Raw genomic sequence first — 22,971 nt, forward strand, 5'->3', positions numbered from 1 at the left:
TGCTACAAACTACTATTTTTTCTACTTTTTGTTATTGCCACTCTTCATTCTAACCCCAACTGGCCCGTCAGACACCGCCTACCAAGAGCCTGGGTCTGTCCGAGGTTTCTGCCTAAAAGGAAGTTTTTCCTCGCCACTGTCGCACTGTTGCTGCTCTGGAGGAAACTACTAGAACTGTTGGGTCCTTGTAAATTCTGGAGTGTGGTCTAGACCTACTCTATCTGTATAGGGTCTCGAGATAACTCTTGTTATGAATTGATACTATGAATAAAATTGAATTGAAAATGCATGTGCAAAACACAATCTATGATCAATACAATATAATGTCTATTGTATAAGGGCATACCTGACACATCTAAAATAATGAAGTTAGCTGATGATAGAGTTTTTTTTGTCATTGTGTTATGATTGACTAAATGTTCCTGTTGGAGGAGAACATGTGTTAGTGTTTGGAATAATTATTTCATTTTGAAACATGTTTGCAGTGTTTTGTTAGACATAGTGTGTTGTGTTAGTGTATTATTGTATTGTGAAAATTAGTTTTGGAGTTCAGTTTACAATGTGTGATTTTGAGCATGAAATTTACTGTTTTGCCAGTTGTGTGTTTTGGGTGTGTTGGTGTGTTAAGAGTTTTAGGAAACTTGTTAAATGTATTGAAAAATCTGTAACAGTATAGCTTACACATGCGGATGTAGTGCTGTGTTAATAATTTAAAAATGTGTTAAAAGTATTGAAAAATCTGTCATAGCAATTGTAAAAAAACTGTAACTCCCTTTCATACAGTAGATGAGATTTGAATACTTTCTCAGACTGTGAAGGTAACCACATGGTGGAGGCCCAGCCATTGTTTTGCTGCACCATAATCATATCCAACATAGATTATGTGGGGGTATAGCTCAGTGGTAGAGCATTTGACTGTAGATCAAGAGGTCCCCAGTTCAAATCTGGGTGCCCCCTGCAAAGATGTGTGTAGGCTATCATATGTTAGTAATTGTTGATACTTGAAAGAAGCATGCATACTAATGTTGCTTCTTTCCAGAATCCCTTGTGCTTTCTCCCCTCTCAGATTTCCTTTGATTGTGGTGGCACCTCAGTAGTGGATGCAGCTGCTGTCGTGGTCCTGCTGGATGCCCTGCTACGCCCTGCACTACTACTGCTACTATTATTAGTAATAGTTCTGTTACCTTTACTGCTGCCATAATTACCACCGGTCATCTTTTCATTCCATTCTCTCTCTCTCTCACCCTCTCCCCCAACTGGTTGTGTCCGATGACTGCCCACCATGAGCCAGTTTAAGTTTGAGGTTTCTGCCTTTTAAAAAGACATTTTTCCTCATACAGTGAGGAAAATAAGTATTTGAACACCCTGCTATTTTGCAAGTTCTCCCACTTCTCAAATAAATAGTTTAAAAACCATACATTGTGATTTCTGGATATTGTTTTTTAGATTATGTCTCTCACAGTGGACATGCACCTACGATGACAATTTCAGACCCCTCCATGATTTCTAAGTTGGAGAACTTGCAAAACAGCAGGGTGTTCAAATCCTCATTTTCCTCACTGTACTAGGTAGACAGTTATTATTACATTAGTATACCAGTGTATTTGGAGGGTGGCCTGAAGTTGGTCACATGCCCGGCATAGGTGAGCAGAGACAATGAGTTTTATAGTGTCTAACATTGTGTCACTAGCAATGGAGATTAGCGGAGGATGGTTTCAATGCACCAACCTCTGGGTTGTGGGCCCAGCACGCTTCCACTGCACCACTCTGCTGAAAAACACCCCAGATGGGACTCGAACCCACACTCCCTGGCTTAGGAGGCCAGTGCCTTATCTATTAGGCCACTGGGGCTTTACATTAACCAAATACACCAGTTCAGGAGAAATACATATACAGTTCTGGAGACTTAATGAAACAGTAACCTTGACCTTTGACTTCCAAAATCGAAATCAGTTCATCCGCGACTCCAAGTGGTTATGTATGCCAAATTTAAAAAGGGACTCCCTCTAGGCGTTCAGAGATGTTGCATTCACAAGAATCAGGAACATACATTGGACCAACAGGTCAAAAATTGACCTAGGAAAACCAAACTATGTATTTTAAAACCCTAAAATTCATAAATTTAAATCATAAAATTTTAAACCCAGGTTATTTTGTTAATAGAAACTCATTTCTGATAAAGAAACTTAACATGTAAAATTTGAAGTGTTGATCCCAAAGTGATCACCTTTTTGTGCAATTGTTTTAGTTTGGAGGCATGCATAAAGTAATGGCAAAAAGAAACAGTTGTGCTTCCAGGCAGATTAAATCATTCATAGCTTAGAATTTATCAGAGAAGTATGGTAAAATCAGTTCAGTTTAATATCACCACAGATATAAGTAGGTACATGCAGAAACATGTCAAAGGCACATCAGGTTGACAAGGTAACAGGCGTCAGGTTGGCGGCCTGGTCGCCCAGCGTCAGGTTGGCGGCCTGGTCGCCCAGCGTCAGGTTGGCGGCCTGGTCGCCCAGCGTCAGGTTGGCGGCCTGGTCGCCCAGCGTCAGGTTGGCGGCCTGGTCGCCCAGCGTCTGGTTGGCGGCCTGGTCGCCCAGCGTCTGGTTGGCGGCCTGGTCGCCCAGCGTCTGGTTGGCGGCCTGGTCGCCCAGCGTCTGGTTGGCGGCCTGGTCGCCCAGCGTCTGGTTGACGGCCTGGTCGCCCAGCGTCTGGTTGGTTTTGAGCCGTTTGGGTCCGTTCAGGGGCAATTGAACATCTGCAAGTTTTTGAATAGCTGCCTCAGCTTCCACTTCATTGGTTTCCAGTTGTGCTGAAAAATACGTAGAAATAGTTTATTCCCAACTACCCTTGACATTAATACTGTAAATAATTTACCATTAAGGCTTCTTTGTTTTTGATTAAAAAGTAAAGTATTAAGACTTCCTTTTAAGACTTGATATCTCCAAAACATTTAATTGGTAATTAGGCCAGTGGCGTTTGTTTACATCATTACAGAATCTGTATTGAGATTAAAGGGGTGATAGAATGGTTGTATGGAGTATATCACGCTGTTCCTTGAGGTCTCCTGATAGGGTATGTGACATTTGTTGGGCTGAAAATGTTGCTTTTGCTGTTCTTTTGACCCTCACACCACCCTGCTAAATTGCCCTGGTTTGAAACGAGAGGTGTTCTGCCTTATATGGTCTGCTCATGAATATTTAAATTAGCTGCGCGCTGATTGGTTGGTGTATGACGAGCTTTGCTGTGGCACACAGAGCAACAGGACCAACAACACTCACTAACACGTCTGGAGTGGAGATAGCATGGAGACTCTAGGTGTTGAACCGTATCTTTTTGAGCCTGATTCAGAAGAAGAATCTGATGTAGAGGAGCAACTTGCCAGTAGATTGGAAATGACTCCTTCAAACTGGTAAGTTTGGTCATTTAGCATTTACTTGCATTTTCAACACTTAGCCCTACATTAGCCGTTAGTTGTAATACTAGTGTAACACTCACACTTCAGTGTTGTAGCCTAAGCATATTTCTTTGTATTAGACTATTTTTTTAGTATTGTAAGCAACATAAGTTATGAATTTGCACGCGGACAAATATTTTCAAAATTGCACCCTCGCAATTTGAGTCAAGATGTCCAGTTGGCTGAAAAGTTAGTGGCTAGTTTGTAGTGGCCAATTCATAAAGCTGCTCACAACAAAAGTATCTTAGTCACTATCGTAATATTGTTACCGTATACTATCCTGCTGAATAGTAATTGATTGTGATTATGAGTTACGTAAATTCTGTTACACTTAGCTGGACAGCCTATTTCAGTTCAGTTTTTATGCTACGTCTAAAGCATTATTACTACTCTCGCCTGTGTCAGTAGGTCTAATGTTATCTTGTAACTACTATCCTGCTGATTAGATCATCTGACAATGAGATTACCTTCTTACCATGTAGTAATATGTAAAATTACAACTACGGTGCATCAATCTTACCTTGGCAGGTGTTCTTGTGGAAACTGTGCACACATGCCCCAGGAGAGAGAAAATATATGTTGCAGAGAAATACCTCAGGTAACTAAAACGAGATACATTAACTCAAGCTACTTTATGCTTTCTGCTCATTCAACATTATGAAATAACAACAGGCTCATTATGTTTGTTTTTACAGGTCATGAGAAGAATGACCCAGGTTCCTGAAGACATAACCTGTATGACTCACCATCCTGGCCTTCATCCGGTGTGCCTCAATATATATTCTTTGCAAAATGCAATGAATATTTACAGAGTTGACCATGGCCGGTTGAGAATCAGAGGGATGGAAAGGTGAGGCCAATTTTATACCACTGTTAGCAGTTCAAGTATATAAGTAAAAATGTTTATAACAATACCCATTGATTATTGGTTCAGCATTATTATAAAAACACAGTATTATCAAGACAACAAAATGAAAAACTTTATTTTGTTTCAAAACATTCATCATTACTTTGAAATCTAAAAGATAAAAAAATGTGATTGTCCACTACACCCTGTTGTCTTTGCAGGCAATGCAGACACCTGGCCTATAGGACTTTTGTGAGCTGGTGCTGGGGTTATCTTGGGAGAAGTGTTCGTGTTGTGATCCCCTCTTGTGTCGTGCTGCGTATCCGGAGGGAGTTTCTGGATGCTTCAGGGCAGTATGTCGGGTTCAGACCCCCCCTCGACTGAACCGTGACACATGGGCAGCAACAGCATCGTCCATGGAAGGCCTGTCGAGCTGAGCACACAGGGTCTGGGGCACAGGAATCTGCCGGACTGCTTCCAGATAAGGAAGAGGGTCATGGATGATCTCCTCGAACACCAGTTGAATCAGGTCAAAGACATAGCCTGTTGGGTGTGAAAAAGTCTTATTTAGCACCTATACACTTGCACATTTTGATTTGTTGTTTGTAGTGTGTGAAAAGTTTTTTTTAGTGCCTATATGATGCAAATTTTTATTTTTTGTTTATAATAAAAAAATATTTAAACTTACAAATTGTTGGCTCCGTCTTTACTTCTTTGACGGTGTAACCTCCCCTTTTAGCCTTTGGGAACAGAAGCCTGTACATTAGTTTCCCCTTGGCTGTCTTCCGTTGTGGGCGATCAGCATTCTCATTGAAGTGTAAGGCTGCAAGATACAACCTGAAACAAAAAATAAATTTGATAACAAGTGTATTAACTTTTACACACAACAAGAAAAATACTCCAGTTAACTCACAGCAAAAGCAGTTACTAAACCTCTAAGCTGTGCCAAAGCTGGACTCTAACCAGTGTTACAAGTGCCTTACTTAGAGCAGCTTAAAACTGAAATGATTTGCATTTTAATGGCCGGCAATAAGGCTTGATGTCTATAGACCATTGCTCATGTCTCATACCTTCACTAAACAAAACCAGTTTCTGCAGTCAATTTGTCCCCCAGCCACATTTGCCTTTTCAAAAGATTTGTTTTGTTGAATGACGAAGTTCATAGGGAGTGTACATACCTGCATAACATTCCAATGAAGGGAAAAACAACATTTTTGGGAGCAAACCGCTGGATGACACTGTGGAATGACTCCACAGTTGATGTCTGGAAATGATGGCTAAGCTTTTCAACATCAGTAAGGTATCTCTTGTTTGTTAGGACCCTTTCAAGTCTGTTAAGAGCTGACGTGCCTATGAGAAAGTCAATTTAAACAGTAATTTAAAACCATGACTGTTGAAGATACACATCAATGTGTTATCATTGCTTTATAATACAGACCTGGTTGAAACCACTTGCTATGGTCCTTTGTGGCCTTTGGTGGATGTACACACTTGGGGAAGGCTGGGTCAGAATGACTGTGGACATTTTGAATGTGGTTCAACAAAGACTTCCATTTTGCTACCTTCTCTGGTCCGGAAACGGAGCTTGCGGCACACCAGTACAGGTGGTTGACTATGCTTTTATGCCACTTTTTCACCAAAGCACAGTCCTTGTCTTTGCCAAGTTGTTCCAGCTTCTTTGACAACCCTAATGAAATTAGTTCACATAGCAAACATACTTAGATATACAAATTGTTGAGTGTTCATTGTTTTTTTAAGTTTTGATAACTTCACAAAAGTGTAAAATAAAATACATAATTATAATGTAATTAACTATATATATAGAAAAATAAAAGATCAGAGTACCTTTTGCTACATGCCATACGTCATAGTATTGGGGGATTTTACGTTCTCTCAGGAACTTTTGGATCTGAGGGTGACGATCAGTGATGATACAGTCCAACTTTACACCACTTCCATGTAGGATGTCCAAGCTTCTTATAAGACCCTCCTTCTCCATGTATGAGCTTCCCCCAACCTCGTTACTCTGTGTAGAAAGAGACACACACACGGTAACCATTAACATTTTTCCATTGTGTATCAAAACAGGTGATGATGTGCACACACTTTTCTGACCATGTTGACCACATACATAACATTGATAAGACAGATGAAGCTTATAATGGGTTCTAATGACACTTGTCAGTACTACTTGTGCACGTGTCTGCGATCCATTGCGTTAGGCCGGCCACACACCATGCATGCTCAAGCCGTGCCTAAGACGTGCGTGTCACACATTCAGTGTGAAAACTCTAACCTTTTCATATGGGAGCAGAAATAAAAACAGACACATCACACAGCTGACACGCTCACGTGACGCAGCCAGTGTGTGGCCGCACTTAGTCCCAATGATTTAAAATACCTGCACCAGCTGTATGTCTGCGATTTTAGTGGTCTGCACATCCATCATTGTGTAGCTCCCATACTTTGCAGAATGTCCTAGAATGTAACGGTTTTTAAAATTTAAATCAACAAACATGACAGGGAAATTATTCAGTGGAAGGCAACACCTTACCTGAAATTCTTGTAATAATGCATACACATTCAAACAGAAAGTACTACAGTGTACCTGGTGAGTCTGCTCGCATATCACCCCCGATGATGACACTCTTTGCCTCACTGAGCATTTTAAGCTTTTGTGTTCGCCATTCAGTCCATTTGTGGATTATAGCTGGTTCCAGGTATGTCCTGGCATGTCTTCTGAAGGCATCATAAGTATGTGTTCTCAGCTGCATTGCCTCAAAAATCTATATAAGAATTAAAAGTATATCAGTTGGGAAGTGAAGGCTAGAGAAACACATTCTGCGGAGGACAATGATCACAGTACCTTTTTCATTTTTGAAAATGAAGCACCACAAAAATAAATGGCAGCAGACAGCTGAAGGTTGCCCATAGGGGTGCTCCCAGTAACTGGCTGACTCTTCCACTGTCTGAAGAACTGGCAGTGAGGGCATAGTTGGTCAATAGCTACAAAGGTCCCTCTTCTGCGTGGCAGGACATTGCAGACCCTTGTGCACACAGGGCAGGTCTCAAACAGGCTGAGAAGGCATTGCTCAAAAACAATGTATTTTGCATCACCATACGATGATACCGGTGATGTACTATAAGAGGCAAAGAAAAAACAACATTGTCCATCTCAGTCAAAAATCAATATCAGAATGTGACACGCTGTATGTAAAAAAAAAAAAAGGCTTGTGAGAGTTTTAAGTTTGCTTACAAAAGCTTAGATGATTCTGTCTCCGTTGTTACTGACTGTGCAGGATTGAATGTGGAATCTTGAGGATCAAGGCCTGCATAGGGAACATCATGAACCTCCTCCTCCTCCTCTTCCTCAAATTCAAGGCGAGGTCTCTTTGCTGTCCTCACACCCTTCAAAGGAGTTGAAGATAATGGCCCATAGACTGAAGGAGCAGTGGCACCTACTGCCACACTTTGGCACATCACTGTTGCCTGTATGCCTTCAAATGGGGGAGGGGGAGAGTGGGGTGTGTTATGGAGTGCTTAGTGCCTAATGACAATGTACTACTGTGATACAATAATAAAAGTAAATAAAAAGGCATCTTCAACACACAATCTAGCATTCAGTCATATCTTTTGTATACAAACACAATCTTACCTTTTGTCTAAATTTTTTTCACCAGCCTCCCCCACAAAAGGAAATGCAATTGATTGAGATCAGACCAATCAGTGATAATACCGATTAATAGTTACATTCCTACAACAAATAGTTCACCAATGTGTTTGAAATGGCTCACATATTTGATAAAACAAGTCACTCATTCATCATGGTAACATTGTTAGATAACAGTGCTCTGCTAAATGCTACCCAGTCACAATGCTACACAAACACCATAAGACGTCTGGTTTGTAAGAATAATTAGAAAGGTTACCTTTGCTTCGTATATGAGATCTTAATGTCATATGAGACAGTTGTGTCCCACGAGATGCCACACACGGATCATCCGTTTGGCAAGCTGCATCTTTCGTGTCTTGTCGTTCTTGTGATGTGCTCTGAAATAAAAACACACTGCAAATAAATACACTGCAGCCTATAAACACACTGTTTTCACGAGATTGACTCGATATCACATGAAATGATAACGTTTCCAGTTCTGTTGTCGAAGCTAACGGGATGACGGAGCTAGCTAGCTGAGTAACGTTACAGCTTTGCTAGCAACCAAACTAGCATGATTCTACTCAACTGCAGTTAGCTATCTTTCTGAAATACAATAAAGATTAACCTAACAAAGTGGACAAACATGCATCGTGAACAGTAGATGCAGCTACAGTGAACAGTTAGGAAAAGGAAACGTTAGCCCCTTTGCCAGCACACATTCTACCTATGTTAGCTACAGGATACGTTAGCATTGCTAACGTTACTGCTAGTGACGAAAATATACTTACAGCTTGTGGTTGTGATGACCAGACAGTTGGAACAGCCCCTTTTTTCAGCAACAGCAGCTTAGCAAATCCAGCTTTAAATTGTCCATAGTTTTGAAAACTGTCTTGGGTGAAATGGTTCGAGCAAATTAATAATTGAGTGTCGAACCTCACAGGGATGTCCTTATACAGAAACGTCAGCCATGCCCGCCGAGTGTTTGCTTCCTTGGGAAGACTATGACAAGTGTCTCCGTTCCCTGTACAGCCTGGAACACTGCATTTACGACCCGGGTTCATTGTCAGTATCCTGGAAAATATTCCAACCTTTGTAAATCCCGTCAAAATACACGAGCAGCGTTCTCCGTTTTACATCCACTTAACCTAGCTACTACTGTTCTCAGGTCAGTGGCCTGTATGTTAATGTTGGGGCTGGACCGTTCTCCCAATACGGCCATGGGCGTGACAAAGCTAATGGTTCTGAGAGCCTGACGTCATCTTTTGGCTTTGTTGGGATTCGCCCGTTTTCAGCGGCAGATTCAAAATGTGGGATTTTCAGAGGAAAGGCATGTCAATGGGATTTAAAGCTTCTATGTATGTCCTATTTACCCACCGAACTGTCGTTATTCACATATGACAGGGTAAAATCGGTTTTGCATTCTATCACCCCTTTAAGTTAGCACAGCAGTTGTGTTCACGTGCTGCATTTACTTGGTTTGGGAAATTCCACAATCTCTACAGAGCTACCTTAGCTTAAGTTGGCTGACTGACTATATAAATGTCTGAATAATTTGAGAAGCCAGCTTTATACCCACATTGTATGGTCATAATAGCTTAAATTAAACATGGGTTGGAATTCCCATTCCAAAAGCCAGACAACTTAACCTTAATTTACTACATTATGCCACAAAGAACCTCAGCTGTAAATACAATTGCAGCATTTTCCCAATATGGTTTCATAGAACCTGCTCACCTTTTTTAGCAGCTTGGATCAACATGGACTCCATTGACTGGAGAAGTGCAAAGGCCCTCTTCATGGAGATATCATTTGGAGACATATCTGTAGTACAAAATAAATTCCGTTAGTATCCGTAAGTAGCTCTTGAAAGATTCTGTCACTAACGTTCTTACCTCTAATCATTCTCCTCTGCAGCGCATCATCATGTCTTTCATTTGTGCCGCCAACTGGCAAACTCAAGCCTAATGACAATGCAACTGCTGTTAATCAAATGTTTCTGCTGTTTGACGCCACATATCATGAACTTATTCCAGCTAAATTTCATTTCAGTAATTGAGTAATTTACCCACTCTTTACATTCGCTATACTCCACTACATATTTGAATACAAGCTTCAAACAGAAGAAATGTAACAACCTGTGTTAATCCAAACAGTCAGCGCACAAACAACAAAGACCCAAAATGCTGCCATCACTCCAGTCACCAATAGAAAATGGTTCCTGTGCTACATGCCAGGTAAAAACCCATAATGCAGGTAGCACAGCTGTTGCTGATCAGCTCTGATTGGCTCTCTCTGCAGAGTCAGTGCTAGTTGAGATTTAGCCCATGAAAAATGGGAATTTGGAAGCAAGGGACACGTACAGACTATATTGTAAAGAAAGTCCAGGAAGTTGTGTTTTTTACAAGAAAGAAAGTCAATGATGTTTGTCTGAAAACTGTTAGACTTTTTTTGTAAATTTGCGTTAACTTACTGGCAACGTGCTGTAACTTCCTGATTACAGTATCATAACTGTACATGTTTTTTTTACAGTATAATACCCTTACTGTAACTTAGTTTTACAGTAGTAAAATATCCTTGGTTTTACTGTTTAAAGAACCCCACAGTGGCAAAGCCCCAGGGATTGATTAAATTCGTTGAGAAATATTGTAAGGAGAGGCTGTCTTGGTTGACATACCTCTTTAACATTGCGTGGAGGTCTGTGGCAGTGCCTAAGGAGTGGCAGACCAGGGTGGTTGTTCCCCTTTTCAAGAAGAATGGCATGCTCAGGCTCCTTGGTAAACTCTACTCCAAGGTGCTGGAAATTCAAGTTCAGCCAATCCTCAGCAAGGACTGTACTCCAATGTATGTAACATTTCAGCAGTTGGCAGTGGTGGGATTTGAACCCACGCCTCCAGAGAGACTGGAGCCTTAATCCAGTGCCTTAGACCACTCAGCCACACTACCTGCAAATATCACTTACCCAAATCGTGACAAACACAAGGAACATAACTAACTGTATGCTTGTTAATGATATTGGAACAAAACGTTTGCAAGGGAAAACACATATGACTTAGATTACATAACTACAGCTCTGATTCAATACAGGCCAATGTCAGAGATCGTACAGATCTTTCTGCAGACCTTCACCGGCTAAATACCAATTCCCATACCGGTAGTTGAACACGGGCCAACTGGGTGAAAACCAGGTATCCTAACCGCTAGACCATATGGGACTGACTACATATTAATAACAGGGATTTCATGAATCAAGTCATAGTCTGGCTGGACACAGGCCTTGTCTTGAACGTGAATGAAAAAGCTTCTTAAGTTCTTATATCTTAAAGCTTTTGAGTGTCCTTTAGGTTTTTATCTGCTTTAACTATTACCGGACAGCGGGGGCTCGGAGCAGAGCAGAGCGGCCGTTAGGGAGGAATCCTCCTCCGTGTTCAGCTCCATTTTGAACTGGCAGTAAAAAACTTAACGTTGGAACTTTATGACGAATAGAAATGTTGACAGGTTGATTTCTGTTAATAACAAACACAACTATAGTCAATAGAAAAAGAAAATATATATTAAAAGCCATCTTGGTTCATCTTTCCACTGTTCCTACAATCACCACTCTGGTCTGGTTGGAAACTAAAGGATCTAAACTAAAAGGATGTTCCTCTTTAACTAACAGGTCTATCTCTGTAGGGATCCATCCCATAATGTTGTCACACACTTAGAATAATAATCTGAGTCTGTCAGCAGCAACAACACAACCTTTAGTGGACGCTGACTTTACCTTTAAATTAGGAGTTTAAACAGAGACACAACAGGACGAATAAATCCATCAAATCAAGTCCCCAATAATCAGCATGTGGCCTTGTTTTATTTCAGGTAGTCAGCATGGAGCTGTTCCACATTCCCAGACATTTAAAACAAGTCAATCATTGGCGTTATCCTACGAGTCAGATGAATAAATCAGCTGTTTGCTATTTGAGCTGCTCTGTTTCCTGCTGCTCCGTCATTCTTTAGTGTCCTCTGGAAACAGGTTGCTGTCCTTTATCTTTCTTACGGATGACATCATCAGTGTCTTTGCTTTAGTCTGAAGAAACTCCAAGAGATTTAAAACCACATGCAGTCACAGAAAATACAAACAGGGAATAGAAAATGTCAGACAAAGAATATGTAATGAAAAGTCCCCAAAGTAGGAAAATATAATGTTAATCTACCAAACAACAATAACTGGACAGCATCCAATTAAACATGGCTGACTTCCAGTATGTCAATAATGAAGAGAGGAATGTTTGGACATATTACAGAATAATTTTTATTTTTATTTAACCTTTATTTAACCAGGAACAATCCCATTGAGCTACACTAACTCTTCTTCCAGGGAGTCCTGGCAAGACAGGCGGAAATAAGTTTCATAATACATAAAAGACGGGACAATGGTTCCATAATACACCACAAATCTCTATAGATACTACAACACAAACATGACATTACACTTAACTTAAGCTAATGCAAACAACAACTTAAAAGCAGGTTCCACCAAGATTTGAAGTCCAGCATGCTAACCATTAGACCATGGAACCTTTAAAAGTGTTGCAAGGGTTTGCTAGGCAGTTTCTTTCATAATCTCCACATGTATGATATTAAAGGCACACAACAATCACAGTGAAGATGAAAAAAAAAACAATTATTGTCCAACTTAAGTCATTTAGTTAGCTAATTGTTCAGAGGATGTTAAGAACAGGTTTTAAAGGACTTGCCACAGACAGTGAATACAGCAGTAGATATGTCTACTGTGTACAAACACATGGTAACTTTACATGTGTTTACAATAAAGATGCTCACAAAACACTGTACTTACCATTGAGTTTCTTGCGCACATTCATTTCCTCTTAAATACAAAGAATTGCTAAATTCTTTATTCACAATATCATGTCTCAGACATCAGTTGCAGATGAAAACACTAGTTGTCAGAAGTGGGATTTGAATCCACGCCTCCAGTGGAGACTGGGACCCGAAGGCAGCGTCTTGGACCACCCGGCCATCCTGACTGATCCAACAGCTGATCAGTAGGACCTGTCTCTACTATACGGCCCAGTTTACGCTCCGTAAATTTTACGGAAATCCTGCAAACAGCTATGTTGACTGTTTATTTGTGTGGATTTTAAAATCTATCTGTCAACCCCATCTTGCCCGTACTGGATGGAATGATGTCAATTTGCACTTTTTATCTGTTATACATAACAACCTGGGTGCAACAAAGAACCCTTTTCTCCTGTTTTGTACACAACCCAAAGTTTTACAAGACAAAAGATAACTTTCACCGAATCCCTCAGTTAAATCACAGTCAGTAACTTTACATGTGTTGACAACACATGCACTGTGTCCAAACCTTTCTGTGTAAAAAAATATCAATCTCAGACATTAGTTCCAAATGAAACAATTATTGTCAGAAGTGGGATTTGAACCCACGCCTCCAGTGGAGACTGCGACCTGAACGCAGCGCCTTGGACCGCTCGGCCATCCTGACTGATCCAACAGATGTTCAGTAGGACCTGTTTGAAAAATTATAATATAGTGAATGAAACATGTCATGATATAGTAGGTTCTCAGTCATCCATGTCATAGTTAACAAGGGAAGGTTTCTCAACTGTCAGCCCAAATATATGGAGACATGGAAGAAAGTCCCCAGGGTGGCAATGTGCTTGACAATGGCAATGCATTGCACGGGATGTGAAGGCAATGTGCAATACAGGCCAAATCCTATGTTGGGAATCAAGATCCACCAATGTTTCTGTCCACAATGTCCACCTGAATCCAGAAATGTCCCTGCCAGATGGGAAATAGACTGACAATTGGATCAACATTGTGCAATTATCTTCAAAATGTCCAACTGAGTCCACAAATAAACCTGCCAGATTGGAAATAAACTAATAACTGTCTTCATGGTCTAAACCTGTCATATATTGCCGTACAATTCCCACAATGAGTCCAGATGTGTCCGTTTTGGTTCTTGATCCATGCTATTACCCCAAAAGTGCTCAACTAGGCCAAGGGACATTGGACTTGGTAAAAGGTCCTCCGCAGAAGTTTTGTCTCTTATCCAAGAGACTACTTTAGTTGTTTTTTACACAGAAAGGGTTTGACACAGTGCCCACTCCCCCACCCATATATGACAATTGAAAGCTGTGGGGAAAGGGGGGTTCCAAAGCTAATAGATCATTCAACAAGCAATTCTGATGCACTATACTGGCCCATTCAGGATGAGCACTGTATACTCTGACTGCAGCAACACAAATTAAAATTCCAGTGATCCCTAATTTTTATGGTGATTACGAGACTGAATACAAAGTGTGTATCCCCCATGTAACTCAAAGACTATCACTTCCAGTCAATACTGTCAAATTTGGAGCTCCTTCTGATTACATTAATGACCAGGTGACTCCTCAACATGCCCCCACCAACGTACTGTTTACAGTCTAAATGGCCAAGGACATTAAACCTGTAAGCTTACTGTAAACTAGATGTGGAAAGTTGAAAGGTTGATCTTTTTCACCTTTGCTGTGGCTTAAATACAGGTTCCACTGAGATTTGAACTCAGATCGCTGGATTCAGAGTCCAGAGTGCTAACCGTTACACCATGGAACCTTCATAAGTAATGCGAGGGTTTGTTAGGCAGTTTCTTTCATAATATCCATATGTGTGATATTAAATGCACACAACAATCACAACGCAAATTAAAAAGCAAAAATTACTGGCCAACTTAACCTTTTGTATTGTCTTTTGTGTCACAGGGACATGTTTAGTTTATGTGACCTTTTGTACTAGCCTACCACTTTCATTTCATGTCAAATGCCATCATGACCTCATCCTTTGGGTCTTAGAGCCCCCCCTGTTTTATTTATTATGCCATCCCTGTTCGATGTCATCTTTTTACTACCCTTGAGGCCGCAGCCTCGCCATTCGGGTCCCTGGCATTCAGCAATAAATATAAAAAATAATAATATAAATACCAATTCCCATACCGGGAGCTGAACCAGGGCCACCTGGGTGAAAATCAGGGTTTTCCTTACTATTAGAAGTCTAGAAGCAGCAACCAAGACCTTTTGGACACCACTTAGGCCAAATGAATGTAAAATCAAACTAACTGAACGCTTTCTCAGATCTACTGATTGTAGTCTCCAGAGGACTCCTTAAGAATGTATGTAAAGGTTATTTAGGCAGAATCCAGACTTCTAGACCATATGGGACTGACACGTTGAATAATAACAGTGATTTTATGAATACATCCATAGATATGCCAGGAACAGGGCAAATAAATACATATATCACTTGTTGATAACATACTGCAAGAAGTCTGGTAGTCAGAATTCAGATTGTCACATTTTCTCCACCACGTCTAGTTAAAGTTTAACAATGTTTGATCATTGAGACATATAATACATATATTTGGCTGGGTGAAAACCAGGAATCCTAACCGCTAGACCATATGGGACTGACTACATTGGTAACAGGGAAATGATTTCATGAATCAATTCATAGGCTGGCTCGAAATAGGCCTTCTCTTGAACGTGAAGAAGCTTCTTAAAAAACTTTTATCTTGAAGCTTTTGAGTGTTCTTTAGGTTTTTATCTGCTTTAACTATTACCGGACGGCGGGGGCACGGAGCAGAGCAGAGCGGCCGTTAGGGAGGAATCTTCCTCCGTGTTCAGCTCCATTTTGAACCAGTAAGCTCACTTTAAACTACACTCACCGGCCACTTTATTAGGTACCCCATGCTAGTAACGGGTTGGACCCCTTTTTGCCTTCAGAACTGCCTCAATTCTTCGTGGCATAGATTCAACAAGGTGCTGGAAGCATTCCTCAGGGAGTTTGGTCCATATTGACATGATGGCATCACACAGTTGCCGCAGATTTGTCGGCTGCACATCCATGATGCGAATCTCCCGTTCCACCACATCCCCAAGATGCTCTATTGGATTGAGATCTGGTGACTGTGGAGGCCATTTGAGTACAGCAAACTCATTGTCATGTTCAAGAAACCAGTCTGTGATGATTCCAGCTTTATGACATGGCGCATTATCCTGCTGAAAGTAGCCATCAGAAGTTGGGTACATTATGGTCATAAAGGGATGGACATGGTCAGCAACAATACTCAGGTAGGCTGTGGCGTTGCAACAATGCTCAATTGGTACCAAGGGGCCCAAAGAGTGCCAAGAAAATATTCCCCACACCATGACACCACCACCACCAGCCTGAACCGTTGATACAAAGCAGGATGGATCCATGCTTTCATGTTGTTGACGCCAAATTCTGACCCTACCATCCGACTGTCGCAGCAGAAATCGAGACTCATCAGACCAGGCAACGTTTTTCCAATCTTCTATTGTCCAATTTCGATGAGCTTGTGCAAATTGTAGTCTCAGTTTCCTGTTCTTAGCTGAAAGGAGTGGCACCCGATGTGGTCTTCTGCTGCTGTAGCCCATCTGCCTCAAAGTTCGACGTACTGTGCGTTCAGAGATGCTCTTCTGCCCACCTTGGTTGTAACGGGTGGTTATTTGAGTCACTGTTGCCCTTCTATCAGCTCGAACCAGTCTGGCCATTCTCCTCTGACCTCTGGCATCAACAAGGCATTTCCGCCCACAGAACTGCCGCTCACTGGATGTTTTTTCTTTTTCGGACCATTCTCTGTAAACCCTAGAGATGGTTGTGCGTGAAAATCCCAGTAGATTAGCAGTTTCTGAAATACTCAGACCAGCCCTTCTGGCACCAACAATCATGCCACGTTGAAAGTCACTCAAATCACCTTTCTTCCCCATACTGATGCTCGGTTTGAACTGCAGGAGATTCTCTTGACCATGTCTACATGCCTAAATGCACTGAGTTGCCGCCATGTGATTGGCTGCTTAGAAATTAAGTGTTAACGAGCAGTTGGACAGGTGTACCTAATAAAGTGGCCGGTGAGTGTATATCTTAGTTTATTTAGATACCCAACATAGGTTATACTACGTACACTGTATAACAATACATTACGTGTTTCTTTATTTCATCTTACATTTTTGCTAGCCTGTTGTGTAGTTATATTGTTTTTACAATTATCTTTGTTTAATATCTGTGACTCATTACTATCTAAGTAACTGGTCATTATGTTTTCTCCCAGTTTCACCCTTTGTTACTCAAATAAATGTGTTACAAGGATCCGGTCGCCAGTGCTTGATGGTGGAAGGTGTTTAGCTGCTGGTCAGATTGCACAGCGTTACGTACGTGAAGGACAAGACATATTTCATGGTAAGTATTTCCAGGTAATCTCTGCACCTCTAATCTCTGCACCTCTGTTATTCTAATATTACCATGTAATAAAATTGAAACAGGCAGTTTTGCATTTTCCACCACTGATTCATGGTTGTTTGACAGTAACTACCAGAAGCATTTCCAGGTGATCACTACACCTCTGTCTTACTACGTAATAAAATAGAAACAGGTAGTTTTGCATTTTCCACCACTGATTCATGGTTTTTATTTCAGAAACTACCGGTTAATCATTTCCAAATAATCACTACACCTCTGTTATTGTAATATTACCATGTAATTAAATCGAAACAGGCAGTTTTGCATTTGGCACCACTGCCTTCTAAATCTCTAACCATGCGCCATTTCTTGCCTAAAACAATATAACCAACAATATGTTAAATTAAATTTGATAGATGTAACTCCCTGATGGTCTAATGGCTAGGATTTGGCGCCCTCACCGCCGCGGCCGGGGTTCAATTCCCGGTCAGGGAATGCTCAGGACTTGACAGATACAGATTTAAAAGAGTACGTTTTTGGTTGATTTGTCAAATTCTTCCTCATTAGTTTAACGTTTTAAAGAGTACCATTTCCTTTAAAGCAGACCCCGACAGTGGATGTATCCTTTATTCATCATTGATGGGTCATAAACACTTCATCTGCCTCTATCTCAATAACAATTCTTTTCATTTTTTCAAACAGTAACTAAACCCCTAACCAACATTTTTAACTGAAAACCAATGTATGTGAGTGTCAAGTAATGTTATTGTTGGATTCAGGTACAAATTTTGACATTTTAGTACAATGCAAAGGTGCATAACAGATTTTTTTTCTACATACCTGGAGCGATGCAAAGCAGGGGTGGTCAACTAGTCAAGGAACAGCAAGAGACTTGGTATTTAAGAATACAAACTGACTATGTGACAGATGTGTAATCTGTCATGTCCTGCCTTCTGAAGCTCTAGCCAGGCACCATTCCTCACCTAAAACAATGTGAGTTATTCCAGTAAGTGAAAAGAGAAAACACATCTACAAAGATAAACTTGATAGATATAACTCCCTGATGGTCTAGTGGCTAGGATTCGGCGCTCTTACCGCCGCGGCCCGGGTTCGATTCCCGGTCAGGGAATGGTCAGGACTTGAGAGACTCAGGTGTGATGTTTAAAAGAATAAGTTCCTGGACTTGATTTTGATTTGTCAAATTCTTCCACATTAGTTTAAATGAACTGACAACATCAGTTATATGGCTTACAGTTCTCAAAGACGCACACAATCTCAACTGGTTATCCTTTAGACAGCTAGTCTCTTTTTCTTTTCTCTCACTTTTTGTCTCTGTCTGGCCTTATGTATTTGCTTGTATTAGATCAAGTGACCTGCATACCAATGACCGTAAACATTAATATACATGGTACATGGTTTTCAGAACTGTACCTTCTGATAGAGGTAAAGCCACTTGGGTTATCTTTGGGCTGCTCTATATTTACCTGCAGAAGGATAAATCCCAGAGTTGGCTCACTCCAGATTATTTAAGCAACAAACGTCCCTGGGTGGACTTGAACCACCATCCTTTCGGTTAACAGCCGACTGCGCTGACCTATTGCGCCACAGAGACTGCATACGTTTGATGTTTTTTTTATTTCTGATTCTGATGTAGAGATGGACAAACGACTCAAAAGCATAATACTTCTTGCCGTGACATAACAAGAAACAGTAAAAAAAAGAGGTAGGCGAGATAGAGTTCAAGACCCTTTTTTCAGGACACCCAAACTTTGTCGCTCAATATGGCAGGAATTCTATGCATCCAGGGCCAAATGTTTTACCATTTCATCCACTACGGGCCCCTAAGGAACTTTACATGTGTCGACAATAAAGATGCTCACAAAACGCTGCACTTGGAATTGCGTTTCTCATGCACATTCATGTCCTCTTAAATACAAAGAACTGCTAAGTTCTTTATTCCCAATATCAACTCTTAGACATTAGTTCCAAATGAAAATACTAGTTGTCAGAAGTGGGATTTGAACCCACACCTCCAGTGGGGATTGCGACCTGAACGCAGCGCATTGGACCTCTCGGCCATCCTGACTGATCCAACAGATCTTAAGTAGGACCTGTCTCAAAAATTATTATATAGTAAATTAAACATGTCATGATATAGTAGGTTCTCAGTCATGAGAACCTGCTATATCATGACATGTCTGACGGGGCGCTACCTATACCATCCAAAGACCGAGACTGCAGCAATATGTTCAATGCCCGTATATGTTTAATGTATTCATAGTTTCGTTATTTTCACAATGTTTATTCTTCTCATCGGGTAGGATTGCATTTTTCTTAGGCGGCATATTCCCCTGGGCCTGGTGGTATCTGGCTGCACCAGAGCACCTGGGATGTCAGGCTTTAAATCCCCACCTCTGAAAAGTGCCGCTTCTTAGCCGGATTATGTCTGGCCATGTCATAAATAATAGAGGCGAGGCCTCAAAACTGAGAATATATTGGGGCGTGATATTTAAATTACAATCGTTTCTAGCCGCTGCATTTATCAATGTACGATCATTCTTACGCTCTGATTGGTGTGATACGAACGTTTCATGAATCTCACGTGAAGCCAGTCGTACGTTAGGTTAATAAATGAGGGCCATTAGCTCTAAGGATGTGCTTCAATACATAACTGAAGTGGACACACTAAGGAGTAGCACAATGGTGCAATCTGTTTACCTTGTCATAAGCTAAAGCCTTTTCCCAAGCTAAAAGAAAACAAGGCGCTCTTCTGCAAAAGCACAGCTGGGAGTGCTTGAGAGTCCTTTGAGGTGCAGCGTGATTTTAGGCTGAGATGGTTCGGGTGTGTTAAGGTGTGAGCCCAAATAGTCGTTGAACGACAAAGACAAGACAGCGATCAGGTGATAGAACCGGGGTATTGATGTCCCATCCATGCAACCGATGGATATGATCAAAACCTGTTAACATCACTGGAAAGTCAGCATTACTACAGGATCCTGACAGGGTAGTGGATGTCAATTTTTTAATCTGCCAGAACATGACTTGCCACTTTTCATGGGCTGTCAAAAACTTGTCCAGCAGTTATATCATGATTCATCTCACCATGGAGATCAGAGTCAGCAGAGGATGGCTTCAATCCCCTCAACCTCTCCTTAGCACCATGGAAGCTTCCATTGTGCTAATCTGCTGAAATTCACCCCAGATGGGACCTAAACTAACAATCCCTGGTTTAGGAGGCCAGGGCCTTATCCATTAGGCAACTGGGGCTTTACATCTCCAAAGCATCCCCATCACCAGTTCAGGAGAAATACATTCTGTTCTGGAGACGTAATGAAACAGTAACCTTGACCTTTGACCTCCAAAATTGAAATCAGTTCATCCGCAACTCCTAGTGGTTATGTATTTTAAATTTAAAGTGCTTCCCTCTAGGCGTTAAGAGATATTGCATTCACAAGAATTGGATGGACAGACATGAGGACACAGTCACCTTGACATTGAACCTATGACCTCCAAAATCTCATCAATTGATTTGCGAGTTCAGATGAATGTTTTTGCAAACTTTGAAGAAACACAAACATGGGCGTTGTGATAAGAGTCTATCGTTGTTTCTGAAATCAACAATACCTTCTAAAGTTGAATAGCTATTGCGTACCTGGTAATATTAGAGAAGAGCTCTCGTTGGCACTGTAGGCGGACAATTTAGAAAATTAAGTTACTTTAAACTTTACACTGTTACATCTCCTCTGAATCACCATCTGCAAATTTCCAAGCCTCGTTGGCATGCCGACCACTATCTACAGGAGGTAAATCACTGGCTAGCTATGCAGGACTACCTCATACCTTTTACCAGGTTCAAGTGGTTAGTAGTTATGGTCAAATGAAGCTTCATTAAGCTTTCTGAACAATGGTCTTCATTTCCACATACATTGTTTTTATTAAGATTGACGACCAAATTGTTAGTTTTTCTGAAATTTTGCAAACCATTGCAATGCCTTTCATAGCCTCGTTGGCGCAGTAGGTAGTCTCATAATCTGAAGGTCGTGAGTTCAACCCTCACATGGGGCAGGTGTTTTAAAAAAAAAAAAAACACTACTGCTGCTAAAAATACAGTGACAGGTGGTTGAATACTGGCACAAGCACATTAATGGAATTTGTCATTCTTTGGTTATTTCTGAGATTGATACAATGAAAGGAATTATTTAAGAGTCGTAGCAAACCAATGAAAAGGGTTATAGAACATATGTGGTATGTCCTTAGACATACTATCCAAGCAGGGAGATGAGTACAGAGATTTGGGTGCTAGCAAGATGGATGTAGGTTGCCCATTGTTCATTTAGACGTACCAGCAACATTGTTATGATACAAACCTGCTTGAAAAACAGCCACAATTCTTTTTAAAGACTTGCACATGGAACACACATGATATGACATTGTCTGAAGAGTTCAGGCATGTCAAATGGACAACTCATCTAGCAGAATGTACAGCTCTACACCTGAACAGGGACTTAAACCCTGGACCCTCAGATTAAAAGTCTGATGCTCTACCGACTGAGCTACCCAGGCTTCAAAAGCAATTGGCTGTGGAAAAAACAATCTCCTGAACTACAAATTAAAGTGCAAGTTAATTTAGACCATTAAGCTGTTGCCATAATCACAGTCTTCTGGACAGAGGGATGGTAGACCACGATTTGCACATTGCCTGAGAACACCAAATGTTATTGCACAAACTGGTTGAAAATTGGCTAAATTGACCAAAACGGTTAAAAAGCTCAAAGTCACAACTCATCATGGCCACTAGCAGACTGTGAACATCCTGCAAACCTGCATGACAGATGACAATAGCGAGCACTTCATACATATCCCAGAATCAAGCTGTTGCCTTACCAGGGACTTGAGCTGTGGTATTCTTTTTCGCTGAAAACGTTGATAACCTATTGCAATTTGTGGACAAATAAACTTCATTGCTGGTGAATACAATAAAACAACTCTCCCTCTTGATCCGCTTCCTCTTGACGGGAAAAATCCACCAGATGACTTGCCATCCAAGCAGGGAGATCAGCACACTATGTGTGTCTGTGAGTCTTGTGTCAAGATTCTTCGAGGTAAGGAGGAAGCTCACATAAATGATAGTTGCAAGGTCTACCAAATGTTTAACTTTGCAACCCGTAACCCTTTTGTTGCCACTGTCCCTCAAAATGTGACTCCCAAAATTCCCCTGAGTGTGAACATAATAAGTTATTTACACTGCTGAAAAGCAATTCACAATTTTAAATTACCTGCACTGCTAAAAGCATAATAAAGAAAATGTAAAATATTTCAATAAAATGAAATAGTTTAATTTTTTAGAGATATTTTATTTTTCCATTTCATTTCTATGCTTCTATAACATGAACAAACAATTTTATTCACCCACAGTAGCACTACTGCTGTTGTTTTACAGCAGACTACAGCAAATTCAAAAAATACAGTAAATAAATGTAAATTAAATGTTACTACCCATAATGCAATGCATATTACAGTAATGAACCGGAAAAGAAAGTTATCGTATTTTACGGTAAGTAACTGTAGAAATTATAGCAAAGTCTAACCGTGTTGGGAATGTACATAACTACAGCTCTGATTCAATACCAATGTCAGAGATCATACAGATCTTTCTGCAGACCTTCACCGGCTAAATACCAATTCCCATACCGGGAGTTGAACCCAGGCCACCTGGGTGAAAACCAGGAATCCTAACCCCTAGACCATATGGGA

The 22,971-nt window shown here is 40.8% G+C and overlaps 1 protein-coding gene and 8 non-coding genes across 9 annotated transcripts; 2 read left to right on the forward strand and 7 right to left on the reverse strand.

The window, feature by feature from the left end:
- The first annotated feature begins 885 nt into the window (after positions 1-885).
- On the forward strand, positions 886-957 carry trnay-gua (transfer RNA tyrosine (anticodon GUA)). The gene has a single exon. It is a non-coding gene; the product is annotated as a tRNA-Tyr (tRNA).
- Positions 958-1,778: 821 nt separating this feature from the next.
- trnar-ccu (transfer RNA arginine (anticodon CCU)) lies at positions 1,779-1,851 on the reverse strand. The gene has a single exon. It is a non-coding gene; the product is annotated as a tRNA-Arg (tRNA).
- A 2,740-nt stretch (positions 1,852-4,591) lies between these two features.
- LOC116680017 (uncharacterized) lies at positions 4,592-8,411 on the reverse strand. Its single transcript, XM_032509400.1, has 10 exons — positions 8,228-8,411; positions 7,555-7,795; positions 7,165-7,438; positions 6,907-7,084; positions 6,700-6,776; positions 6,144-6,324; positions 5,737-5,985; positions 5,477-5,648; positions 4,987-5,135; positions 4,592-4,841 (listed from the first exon to the last, which is right to left on the reverse strand). Exons 1-10 carry the CDS (start codon positions 8,256-8,258, stop codon positions 4,663-4,665), a joined length of 1,731 nt encoding a protein of 576 aa, XP_032365291.1. The 5' UTR covers positions 8,259-8,411; the 3' UTR covers positions 4,592-4,662.
- A 2,403-nt stretch (positions 8,412-10,814) lies between these two features.
- trnal-aag (transfer RNA leucine (anticodon AAG)) lies at positions 10,815-10,896 on the reverse strand. The gene has a single exon. It is a non-coding gene; the product is annotated as a tRNA-Leu (tRNA).
- Positions 10,897-13,376: 2,480 nt separating this feature from the next.
- trnal-cag (transfer RNA leucine (anticodon CAG)) lies at positions 13,377-13,459 on the reverse strand. The gene has a single exon. It is a non-coding gene; the product is annotated as a tRNA-Leu (tRNA).
- A 1,046-nt stretch (positions 13,460-14,505) lies between these two features.
- Positions 14,506-14,577, reverse strand: trnaq-cug (transfer RNA glutamine (anticodon CUG)). The gene has a single exon. It is a non-coding gene; the product is annotated as a tRNA-Gln (tRNA).
- Positions 14,578-18,274: 3,697 nt separating this feature from the next.
- Positions 18,275-18,346, forward strand: trnak-cuu (transfer RNA lysine (anticodon CUU)). The gene has a single exon. It is a non-coding gene; the product is annotated as a tRNA-Lys (tRNA).
- A 409-nt stretch (positions 18,347-18,755) lies between these two features.
- trnan-guu (transfer RNA asparagine (anticodon GUU)) lies at positions 18,756-18,829 on the reverse strand. Its single transcript has one exon. It is a non-coding gene; the product is annotated as a tRNA-Asn (tRNA).
- Positions 18,830-22,899: 4,070 nt separating this feature from the next.
- Positions 22,900-22,971, reverse strand: trnae-uuc (transfer RNA glutamic acid (anticodon UUC)). The gene has a single exon. It is a non-coding gene; the product is annotated as a tRNA-Glu (tRNA).

The sequence above is a fragment of the Etheostoma spectabile genome, unplaced genomic scaffold, assembly GCF_008692095.1.
Source record: "Etheostoma spectabile isolate EspeVRDwgs_2016 unplaced genomic scaffold, UIUC_Espe_1.0 scaffold00018313, whole genome shotgun sequence".
Taxonomy (NCBI): domain Eukaryota; kingdom Metazoa; phylum Chordata; class Actinopteri; order Perciformes; family Percidae; genus Etheostoma; species Etheostoma spectabile.